At 36.8% G+C, this 11,864-nt stretch overlaps 2 protein-coding genes across 2 annotated transcripts; one reads left to right on the forward strand and one right to left on the reverse strand.

Moving 5' to 3' along the window:
* Window positions 1–287: 287 nt before the first annotated feature.
* Window positions 288–6,003, reverse strand: LOC121795912 (anaphase-promoting complex subunit 7-like). The gene is made up of 18 exons (XM_042194581.1): window positions 5,840–6,003; window positions 5,657–5,725; window positions 5,538–5,588; window positions 4,729–4,875; window positions 4,580–4,642; window positions 4,276–4,391; window positions 3,763–3,847; window positions 2,888–2,947; window positions 2,641–2,686; window positions 2,334–2,407; window positions 2,071–2,121; window positions 1,793–1,993; window positions 1,674–1,718; window positions 1,498–1,591; window positions 1,222–1,367; window positions 786–1,015; window positions 655–715; window positions 288–574 (listed from the first exon to the last, which is right to left on the reverse strand). Exons 1-18 carry the CDS (start codon window positions 5,906–5,908, stop codon window positions 488–490), a joined length of 1,695 nt encoding a protein of 564 aa, XP_042050515.1. The 5' UTR covers window positions 5,909–6,003; the 3' UTR covers window positions 288–487.
* A 174-nt stretch (window positions 6,004–6,177) lies between these two features.
* LOC121795907 (GTP-binding protein OBGC, chloroplastic-like) lies at window positions 6,178–10,020 on the forward strand. Its single transcript, XM_042194577.1, has 7 exons — window positions 6,178–7,363; window positions 7,853–8,126; window positions 8,366–8,648; window positions 8,752–8,911; window positions 9,026–9,134; window positions 9,325–9,461; window positions 9,664–10,020. The coding sequence occupies exons 1-6, from the start codon at window positions 6,216–6,218 to the stop codon at window positions 9,397–9,399; spliced, it is 2,049 nt and encodes a 682-aa protein (XP_042050511.1). The 5' UTR covers window positions 6,178–6,215; the 3' UTR covers window positions 9,400–9,461; window positions 9,664–10,020.
* The last annotated feature ends 1,844 nt before the right edge of the window (window positions 10,021–11,864 follow it).

Here is an 11,864-nt window from a genome sequence, read left to right on the forward strand (position 1 = left end):
ACTTTTTTCAGAAAAGTTAATTAACTAAACTGAGCTAGCAAGCAAGCCCGATTAATTAATGGACATATATTATCTTAAACACGAGAAATAAATAAAATTTAAAGGGATCATGGATTATATAATCTGAATTTGGATTATAAATCAATATTACTCGCAATAGTGACACTAATTAATTTCTTAAAGAGTTTCAAATAAATTAGGCTAATTTAATAGCAGAAAATCCATCCAAATCTCATTGGATCACTTACCAAGCCCACCAAGTACTCTATAAATATGGATGGATAATAAGATCACAAGATTTATATTCCGAAGTTTTTTATATTTTGAAACTTTTGAAATTTCTGATGTGGAATTTTCAAATTCTCATCTGTTATGTATTGTGAAATTTTACATTCCGTAACAGCAATGTTACATATGATATTTCTGGCCATGATGAAACCTTACAACAAAATCGATTTATGGAATGAAGTTAGTAACAATGTTTGAATCATAATAGCTCAACCTCTTCATGATCTCCATCGCCATCATCAACCTCATTATCTTCGTCCTCTTCAGGCGCATCAGGATCGATTCCCTAAAAACCAAGATTTTATTGAAATTACTCGTTAATGGCAATGACATCATATTCAAAGACTCAGCAGATATAATGCAGACCTTCATTTGCTTCTCCAAGCGGTCTAGTCCTTTTTTGGCATCTTCATTTTGGGGGTTTATTCTGAAATGGATCGAAATTCAGCAGGTTGTATCATGCAATGTCACAAGTAGGGCGACGGCAGAGTGTTTACCTCAACGCGGCCTGATAATGTGAAAGGGCATCTTGTAGCATGTTTGTTGCTGCAAAGACTTGAGCGAGCTTGACATGCAAACAATCATCAGCCCAATCTTTCAAATAACGCTGCAACAGGGAGACCGCATCTCCATTTCGACCTTCCATGACGTGGAGTTCAGCCAACGCTAGCGCGGCTCCAAGAAAACCTGGTTCAAGTCTGAGGGCTGATTCATAAAACTTCTTTGCCTGCAGAAAAATGTGCGTAATTATCTCTAATCAGGAAGGATACCAATTTAGGTATGATAATTAATTCAAAATTAGAGACAGGATCACTAATGGATTCATAATGTACACAGCTCCATCAGCAAACAGAAAACTAAATATTAAACTCATTTGCTGTATGCACTAAGCAGATTACAAAGTTTCACGTGCGTGAGCCAGCATAGGCATACCTTTTCTCTTCCGGTGACGTGACTAGCATGTACATCCCCAACTAGTTTCAGAGCCTTTCCAGACTGAGGCATAGCTTTCATTGCCTCTCTTGCTGCAAATAGAGCTTCTTTCACCTTTGAAACAGCGAGATATGAGCGAACTAAACCTGCAATATAACTCTAGAGCTTCATACTATGACCCCTTGCTAGCTACATGATTTTCATCAACTGAAAACTATTCATACTAGTCATCTCAGAAAAACATCAGAATGTAATACATCAATTGTCTTAACATACCTTGATATGAGCGAAGATCAGGCCTTAGTTCTTGAGCTCCTCTAAAGGCGATGACAGCTGCTTCTGGACGATTCAAAGACAAGAAAAGATTTCCCTAGATAATCTCAAATTGTTAGTTATACAAATCCAAATAAGAAAGAGACAATCTAGGAAATATGAAAATAAGATTGAAATACCTTCATTATATAACCAGCTACGTGCCTTTCATCAATCCGGATGCTCTGTTTATGGTAAATAAATAACAATCACAAAATACTTCTAGCAATTTAATCAACTCAAAGACATGAAACTTAACCTTCTCAGCATATGTTAAAGCTCCTCTCTCATCCTTCTTTTCCCACAGAACAGCTAAGGCCACTAAAGCTTCGGGTTTTGTAGGATCGATGTTCAAGAGATCATGAACTAACTTATTTAACTTGGAATTATCTGACTTAAGCTTCAGAAGCATAGCATACTCATCCATATAAGTCACAACGTATGGATCAATTGACAGGACCTGCAGAAGCCATTTGAATATTTTACTGTGTTTAACAACAAAACTTTTTGCATGATTATCATAAGTAAGCTACTCACGTTTTCAAAATCCAGAATGGCTTCATCATTTTTTCCTATGACAGCTTTAACCTTCAGAGAGCAATTAACAAAAAGTGTCAGTGGTGTCACTACTCACAAGTCACAAGCTATAGCTGTCATGACAAAAAGAGTAATTGCATTCGCATAAAAAATTCATCCTAAAGGAAACTGGCCGACGAACTGAGACCGAAAGGCTAAAGCTTCTGCAAAGACCAGCATGCAACTGAGAACATACTTGAACTGTTAGGCCTCATTCCACAAACCTTGGCCATTTCGAGTAATATGTGGATGTTGTTAGGAAACCGTTGTAGCAGTTCCGCAAAAAGATCGAGCCCACCTGATAGCCATGGACAAGAAATAAGAATCAACTATGTTGTTTGTTCAATCGTGAACTTTCTGCAGAATATTCGAGTGAAGCGCCAACTGCCTTCCCAAGAACAAGCTGCCTCATACTACAAATTATAATATCAGTGTGGCACACACAGGCATTGCATTTTGAACAAGAAAAGAAGCAATTTTCATCTATAGATTCTTTCCAGGAGATAAAAATATATACAGCCATAACCTGACCTTTGTAATCATTTGAAGCAATACAGCATTGGGCTTCAACATAGCGCTGCACCAAAAGTAGGGGAAACTCTATTACAGTGCACAAAAGAACTTGGCAATATGATGTTCAATAAAAAGGCAAGCAAAAGAATGGTGGAAGAAAATTGTTACTAAAATCCATGGTTTAGTTAAATAAGATCATCAAAAGATTAGAAGTTAACATCCGAATGTTGTACATGTAAATAGATCTACTCTTGAAACAACTTACTGGCAGCCATCGACTTGAATCAAAATGATCAAAAGGAGGTCTTCCACTTCTACTCGGAGTCTGGGATGCAAAAACACAGTTGGAGGTACACATTTAGAATTTTCTCCTTAACAAGAAATATTTTTGAAATACCTAATGTAGCCTAAAACAATTAGTGGTCATAGAGCTTCTATGAGTATTAAGAAAAATCAATTTTAGTGTTATACTCCCTCTGTCCTATTAAAAATGAAACGTTTCCTAAAAGGGAAATACCATCTTCTCTTTATTTTCTGCTCTATTACTTTATTCTCTCTTCATTAACTCACAAAACAACACTACATAAATACACGTGTCGAAAAGTAAATGTTTCATATTTAATGGGACAAAGGGAGTATAAATTATTGTACAAAATAAAGATGATAGAAGAGTTAAGAGAATTGCTTGACGACACCGACCGAACAACATATATTTCTGAACATTGTAATACATCTAGCTTTAAAGAAGCAAGTATATGGATCTCAGAATAATTAATGAGTTGAATTCATGCTTATCAGGAATGGAGCCTTGACAGATAAAAAGCCTATGATGGCAAACCATCAGCTGGCTAGTTATAATGGATACTATACCCATATTTCCTTTAAGGCTTTGAATATAACAAAAATCAATGAGAAGGTTATATGAAATGAAAACCAAATAATTATCTGAGGAAAAGAGTAGTACTACTTAAGAGTGAGACCTAATCTAATATGGGTAGCCTCAGATAAAAAATCTAACTGACAAAATGAGAAAGTTGTCTACCAAATGTCTGGTAAGCACCAATATACCCATTAAACTGGAAAGTACAGAATCACAGAAACTGGGGATAATAATTAAAAGGAACCAGATTTACAACAAACCTGAGGAAACAAAGAAATAATATCCTTTGCAGAAACACCTAATTCGGCCAAAGCTATGATGGCCTCAAATATGTACGGACAATTCCTGTCAACATCAACAAGCAAGTTCATTGGTAGAGTTCTTCAAATTCTCTTCAATAATGATTTAAAACAAGTGTAAGTTGTGTAACAATAAACAAGTTCAGCAGGTATACTACAAGTTCACATACACAAAGGGAAAGAGACGAGATTATTAACATTACATTGTTCAGCCAGAAAGGACAAACCCAAGTTGAAACCTTTAACATATCATCAAATGTGAAGTATGACATAAAAAGAAATGATGCACGTGGATCAATAATAATCTAAAGACACTAGATGCATCAATTCTCAAAGGATTTTCAGAAAGAAATCTGTTGGTTGAGTGTCTTCCAAGAAGGTTAAACATCTCCACTGTAAACATTTTTTAGCACTATATGAAGTAAGCCAAGAAGCTTGCGGATTGTACAAAACTACTATACCAAGGTAGCAAACCTCAAACACTCCTTAAAACAACCAATTGCAGCTCGAGTATGCCTTGAATTCCGATAGAGCTTTGCCATCATAAGATTCATCTCCAGGTTTCTTGACTTGCTTGGGATTCCTTCCATCTGTTAATTCATATTAACTTTTGTCAAACTATCTTGCATGCTATAGTTTCATAATCCAAGGTACAAAAAGCACTAGGCTAGATTCAGTTGTAATGCATCATCGATACAAGAAACTGAGTAAGTACCTAGAACTTGTCAAAAAAAAATATAAACACCTTAAACATAACTAACTCGCAGCAAGAACAAACCTCAGCGAGAGCAGCTCTGTTATCACCGAGTGAGCTATGACACGTGGCAACCTTGAATTTCACCTGCAATGAGATTAAAAAAATGAAGCAGATAGTCCTTTTGGTTTTAGCAAAATGAAAATATCTGGAGAACTTATGAACTTAATTACCTCATTTTCGTTTATTGCTGAGGTGTTACTAGAATTTGGAGAAGAAGATCTATTAGAGGATGATAATGTGCTCCTGGTTGTTGGAGTCGTATTTGCACTTTGTTTTGGTAGTATTTTGTGGTACTGCAAAGCTTGTCTATATACTTGCTGTTGAAAGATTCATGAAACTTAGATGGAAATGGACCAACAGATAATACATAATAGCATATGCTAAGAAATAAAGAAGAAGAGCTTATAAGGTACAAACTACAAACCCAAATTTCGTTACAAGTTTTTGGCATTATAGATGATGCTAATTAAGTGGGAAGTCCAAGATGGTTGGTTCCCAAAAGATAATGTCACAAGTGCATATTTTTGGAGGATCAAAAGTGCACACTGACATCAACTCTAAAGAATCAATATCCCCCAATGCATTACCAAATTACGTACTTAGAGGAACCAAACGACTAAATTGGGACTTGAAAGCTATCAATTGAAGTTAAGAATCTATCATCACCCTATTGTCATCCAAAATATTTAGTCGGAGTCATGAAATAGTAACAACCAAACAGAGTACGTTCTTTAAATGTACTACTAACAACAAAGGGTTGCCACTTTTTACTTTACTATCAAAACGTCATCCAAATTAAAATTTTAAAAATGGGACTTGCATCTGTAGATTTTGGGAATTTTACAAATATAAAAAACAAAAGCTAATCACAAATTTTGCATCAAATCATGATAATAGCGAGTAGGAATGGAGTAGGAGTGTTGGAGTAGGAGATCCTCTCCGTGATAATAGCAAGCTCAACATAATGTCATGGTCTTACAATTGCTCTACGAAACTCCTTTCCTCGAAAGAGCGAATCACCAAACAGAACCTGTCACCACACAGCCATTACCAAAACAAATTCACCGCACTTGAAAAACAATAACAATCGCAAAGTACCAAGCTTTCAGCTTTAAGATGAGGGCTCGTCTCAGGATGTATCGATGTCGAAGATACAGCAAAACAGCCCTAGTTCAAGCAAACAAAAATTATCATCTTCCGGTAATTAGTAAATAAAAAGTATAATAAGCGAGACCGCGAGCTCAAATTTATGGGATTGATTCAAGGGAAGGCGATTTGTACCATAATTTGAGCAGAAGAGAAGAGGCCATGATCGAGAAGGGTGTGCAATTGGTCTTTGGGAACATCCATCGAAGAGTTGGAGTACTGTGTGAAGTGGCTGCTGTGAGCAATGAGTGAAGGAAGCGCTCTTCTTATTTGAAATCGGTTTTCAACCAAAATTTTGCTATAAAATCATTTGCACTACTTATTTTAGACCAAAAATCACTTTTGATAGTTTTTTAAAATTCTTTACTTTCAAATTTCAATACAAGGAGTATGGATACAGTGTGCAAATAAAAATATTCTCACAAGGACTAAAATGTGTAAACTAAAATTAGAAAGCAACTTAAATGCAAATATTTGAAAGTAAGAAGATAAGAGTACTCACCTCACCTCCATGGCTCCATGTTATCGTCTCTCAAAACCTGCTAGTTTATCATATTCATTTCATAGAGCGAAGTTCTATAGGAGTACTTTTTTTTTTCTTATTTTGATGGCGTTTTCCGCTGTATTTTCGGGAACTGTTATGCAATTCAAACCATTATCAGCATCTCGGCGCGAAACCAATTCAAGTGGACAACGTGTCTCTACAAAAATCACGAAGGCCCGAAAGCAAAAATCTCGGAATTTCAGGCCGCCGCCAAATCCGCCCCAATCCGCCGGGGAAGGCGGAGAAGCTACGACATTCACCCGCCTACCTCCCAAAGACGACTTCGGTTTCGATGATTTAGCTTCACACTCGGTAAGTCAAGTAGTCAAGCTCGCTGATATAAAATTCCCAGCTATTAAAACCAAGAAAATTGATCCAAGCCATGGAGAAAAAAGAGGTTTTGCTCCAAAAATTGGCGTCACTGAGGAAGAATTGAGTCTTGATCATGAGGTGGATGATGGATTTGATGATGAGGATGAAGGAATTGTTAAGAAAGTGGGATATGACTATGGAAGATACGAACTTTATGAGGTGGGATCGGGTAATGATGACGATGATGATGATGATGATGATGGTGATTTTTATGGGGATGAAGGGTTTATGGTGTCCGGTGATGAGGATGAAGAGGAAGAGGGGGTTAAAGAGAAAGAGAAAGGGGTGCCAGCAGTGATGAGATGCTTCGATAGGGCAAAGATATTTGTGAAAGCAGGAGATGGTGGGAATGGGGTGGTGGCTTTTAGGAGGGAAAAGTTTGTGCCGCTAGGGGGGCCGTCTGGTGGGGATGGTGGGAGGGGAGGGAATGTGTACATGGAAGTGGATGGGACTATGAATTCACTGCTGCCGTTTAGGAAGAGTGTGCATTTCCGGGCGGGGAGGGGCAGCCATGGGCAGGGGCAGCAGAAGAGTGGTGCAAAGGGCGAGGATTTGGTGGTCAAGGTGCCCCCAGGGACTGTTGTGAGAGAGAGTGGTGGGGATGTGCTCTTTGAGCTGCTGCATCCAGGGCAGCGGGCGTTGCTTATGCCTGGAGGGAGAGGTGGGAGGGGCAATGCCTCATTTAAGACAGGGATGAATAAGGCGCCCAAGATTGCAGAGAATGGGGAAGAAGGACCTGAAATGTAGGTGCCTTTGGTTGCTTGTGTTTTGCTTTTTGATGTGTATATATGCTTTGTCTTCTATGTTATGTTATTTGTAACTGTTCATCTTGTTGCTGTTTTTACTCTCTGTGCTAGTATTTGGTTAGTGGGATTATAAGCATCTTGATGTAGGGAGAACATGAACTGAATTGCTTTCTTTGAGTTGGTATATAATTTATGCAATGATTTAGTTCCATTTGTATATCGCCTTAAGATGTCGTTAGTGGATAAAACTAGCTATCAGAACTCTCATAGATGGTATCCTTTTTCAAGCAGCTCATACTGGAACATGCCTTTTTCTCTTTAACATCTGGTTAACACGCATTGTGTCATGAAGAGTCATGACCCTTTTTTGTTGATTTCTGAATATTTCTTGGTTTTGGCATGGTGTTTCTAGTGTCATAGCCGCTGATTTTTTTGTAACCGGTACATTAGTATTAGTCCAATATTCTGAAAGTGTCTGTTGACCAGGTGGCTCGAGTTGGAGCTGAAATTGGTTGCAGATGTTGGGATTGTCGGAGCTCCAAATGCTGGGAAAAGCACGTTTCTCAGTGTCATCAGTGCTGCCCAACCAGCCATTGCTAATTACCCCTTCACAACTTTGCTTCCTAATCTTGGTGTTGTTTCATTTGACTATGATGCTACAATGGTAGTTGCAGATTTGCCAGGACTACTAGAAGGAGCTCATCGAGGTTTTGGGTTAGGGCATGAATTCCTTCGGCACACTGAGAGATGTTCGGTTCTGGTAAATTACCTGACTGCTTTTGTTATGATGATAAAGATTTAATCATTTTTATATGATGATGCTTGTTTGATATATCTTATAATGTGAGTATTTTAGTTTAGTTGCAATCTTGTGATTTCTCTTTGTTTTGTAACTTCAAAGTATATCATTATAATTTCATTGTGGCTGCCAATTCTGTGCTTTTACATTTAAGTGCATTATTCTAGAACTAATTAGAAACTTCCAAACCGGGGAGTTAGGTACATATAGTAGACGGCTCATCAGATCAGCCTGAATACGAGTTCGATGCAGTCCGCCTTGAGCTGGAGATGTTCAGCCCTGAGCTGGCTGAAAAGCCTTACTTAGTAGTCTATAACAAAATGGACCTACCAGAAACATCTGAAAACTGGCCATCATTCAGAGATGCTCTACGAGCACGTGGATTCGATCCCTTTTGCATGAGCGCAGTTACTAGAAACGGGACCAAGGAAGTCATGAATGCTGCATATGAGCTTGTACAGAAGAATGCAGCAGATACAGATGGTGAGCAACTGTTCACAATCTCGTTTTACTGTTTGCCAACGTCCTTTGGCCAGTGATGAAGTAATATGATAACCTTAACCTTTGTGTGTTCATTTTGTTGCAGGTTATGAGGGTCCGATTGATTTGAATTACGTTGCTGACAAGATGCAGAAGGAGCGGGCAGCTCCTCTAGACGAGTTCGAGATTATGCACGATAGCAGCACCAGTTCGTGGCACGTGGAAGGAGCGGGCTTGCAGCGTTTTGTCCAAATGACCAACTGGAGGTATACAGATCAAGCCTTTCGTTCTCTTCGTGTGGTTGTAGCAGCACGCCTTGCCTGTGCTTTAGCTTTGCCCCTATTACATTCATGTTTACGTCTTCCATGTCTCTGGAACAGGTATAACGACTCTGATCGGAGGTTCCAACATGTTATGGAGGCATGCGGTGTCAATAAATCCCTCAAGAAACGAGGCGTGAAGGAGGGCGATACAGTTGTCGTTGGAGGGGTACGATCAAGTATTTTGGTTTATTTAACTTGCAACATAATCCTTAATAAACCCATGATTTCAGATTTGAGAACAAAATATTTTACTTAGCTATAATGATCTGAAATGGGAATACTGAACATAACTTGTTGCATATTGGCATCTATTTTCTGATGGATCTTTTTTAAGCTTTCATCTTGATTCCTTCTAGATGGAGCTTGTATGGTACGATAGTGCAGACTCCGGCCACACAAGTAGGCGGAGGACAGCAGAATCAGATGAATGAATTCGACTCAGATCATCATCTGTCAAGGTTAAATTATCACCACCTGATAAGAATATTGTGAGGTATGACTACAATTATTTCATTTGTTTTCAATATTAATAACTGAAATGGATGTACCTCCAAATTTCATTTTCTTATTTTCACTGCAAACATATTAACAAAAGATGATCATATTTCATATGCTATACATTGTACTTTATTAAGCATTAGTCGTCCTATTTTGTTATAACTTTTGCCCTATGAAGATGTCTTGCATTTCTGCAGAGCACGAACGCAGATCTTAAACTACTTAAGCATTGGTGTGTCCACTGCTCGGAGCATGGATTCGATGATCAGCCCCAAATCCTCTACTCTCTTTCCCCTGGTCTTTGCATTCCTATACAGTCATCTTGTTGGATGGAAGTGTGCATCTTCTCTGCAAATTTGTGCACTTCCACGTGCTCTCTCACGGAGGTGCTCACGAAAGCTTCTCAACCCCGGCTTCACTGTTACTATGTATAGATGATACTGAGTTTATAAATCTTTACATTCTTTTTTTCTTTCTTTCTTTAAATTATCGTCCAAATTTTGAGATGATTTGTAGGTAATTGTTTGAGAAAGGTAAGCCAATCTTTTTCATGAGCTGATACTCTTCTTTCTTTGCCTTTTGCTTATTATACTTCTTTTACTGGATAATTAGTTAGGAACTTAGGATTCATCTCAAACATGCCATATTCTTTTTGGTAAAAGTTAGCAGATTCTCCAATTTAACATAAAAATCATCTAAAAATTTCACTGAAATTATAATCTGTACTGGGAAACCAGATACAAATAAATTTAACTGTCACACATAGTGGGATTGGACTATGTTAACTAATGGCCCAATAAAACTGGGTCAATAGCTATGCTAAGAGAGTTAAAACACATGAATGTGGTAACTAAGTTTTATTTACCCAACTATTATTTACCCAACTACTCAAATCAGAACTTATTTACCCAACTATTATTTACCCAACTACTCAAATCATAACTGAATCGATAAATTTAATAGAATCTATTAAAGTAACAAAATCTATAGGGAGGAAATCTGAGAGTTGTACCTTAACTTAACACATGCAATCTTTGACTGTGTCCCACACTCAAGATTCACTTATAGTGTTACTAGTAACCCTTCATTTTCACTCTCCATCAATACCTATCAAATCGATTTTACTATTAATATTATGGAAGTAAATTGGACTAACCATTTATATTTTTTTATCTTGTTAATTATGTTAGAGATTGATGTTTAATTTTTCGATTCTCAATTTACTTATTTTTTTCTTATACCATCTCCAACCATACTCCAAAAATGAGTTTTGGTGTAGAAATCTTCTCCAACCATACACCAAACTCAAACTCATTTTTGGTGTTTTTTTATAACAATATCAAATATGGTGTTATTGTAAAAATTTTATGAGACAAAAACTCAAAAATGATGTAAATTTTGAATTTGGTGTAAATGGTTGAAGTAAAACTACTTTTTAATGTGTCGCATACTCAAAAATGGATTTGAGTTTGGTGTAAATTGTTGGAGATGGTCTTAATACCAACTGTGAACTGAGGTGACATTCTCAGTTGTTTGTGACCGAAGTTATTTTCGCACATTTTTTTCTCTTTAAGGACTAGGATCTACAATCAATTTTAGCATCAACAAAAATATAAATAAATTTAAAATGACTAACCGCGTACCGTACCATATTCATCGTGGTAATTATGATTTGTTAAAATCACTTAAATCTTATCCCGCATCGACTTGATAATTATCATGATTCTTTGATATGGGAAGAGGAATTTGGTCACATAATAGTATAATACAGCTTCGTGTTTCCTTTGAATAGCCATGTGTAAAATTTATCAGGTTAGATAAAAAAAAATCAATTTTAATAGTAGGAGATGCATCATGCAAATTAATTATCATGCAGTCAAACTCCACCAAGTTAGTTTCTATTGATTCAAATACTATTATTTTATCATAAAAATAAAATTAACAATAAGGTAAAATCAAATTTAACAATGATAAGTATGCGAAACAAGGATTTGACAGTCAAGGAAAATGATAGCAATTTTAGGCATGCTCACTCTCTCTCTCTCTCTCTTCTAAATCTGAGGTTTGAATTTGTCGACTTTTTCATTTCCTGATTGGTATTTTTGAGACGCAGACATGTTGTCAAATAGTAGTAACAAAGCTAAAAAATAAATAAATTGAGAATGATTATAAGCAAGTTGATGACAATAATCGTTATCACTAAATCACTTTAATCACACTTCTTGATTTTGTCCTAAACCGACAATCATTTCAAAATGTTGATTCAACCTCGAATCATCATCACAATTATCCTCAATTTTAGTTTGTCCAATTATATTTATAATTATAAAATTGTCCGTCTAACAGATTAGACCAATCAATGCATGCTCATAATTATATCATTTCGATGTGATGTATA

The sequence above is a fragment of the Salvia splendens genome, chromosome 3, assembly GCF_004379255.2.
Source record: "Salvia splendens isolate huo1 chromosome 3, SspV2, whole genome shotgun sequence".
Taxonomy (NCBI): Eukaryota; Viridiplantae; Streptophyta; class Magnoliopsida; order Lamiales; family Lamiaceae; genus Salvia; species Salvia splendens.

Bases quoted from the DNA above. Each gene is read 5' to 3' on its own strand.
- LOC121795907 (XM_042194577.1), top strand. From the start codon at position 6,216: ATGGCTCCATGTTATCGTCTCTCAAAACCTGCTAGTTTATCATATTCA. The intron at 7,364-7,852 runs GTAGGTGCCTTT...TCTGTTGACCAG, and splicing joins GGGGAAGAAGGACCTGAAAT to GTGGCTCGAGTTGGAGCTGA. The intron at 9,135-9,324 runs GTACGATCAAGT...GATTCCTTCTAG, and splicing joins ATACAGTTGTCGTTGGAGGG to ATGGAGCTTGTATGGTACGA.
- LOC121795912 (XM_042194581.1), bottom strand. From the start codon at position 5,908: ATGGATGTTCCCAAAGACCAATTGCACACCCTTCTCGATCATGGCCTC. The intron at 3,848-4,275 runs GTTTGCTACCTT...TGATGTTGACAG, and splicing joins TGTTTTAAGGAGTGTTTGAG to GAATTGTCCGTACATATTTG. The intron at 1,719-1,792 runs GTTAAGTTTCAT...TACCATAAACAG, and splicing joins CTTTAACATATGCTGAGAAG to AGCATCCGGATTGATGAAAG.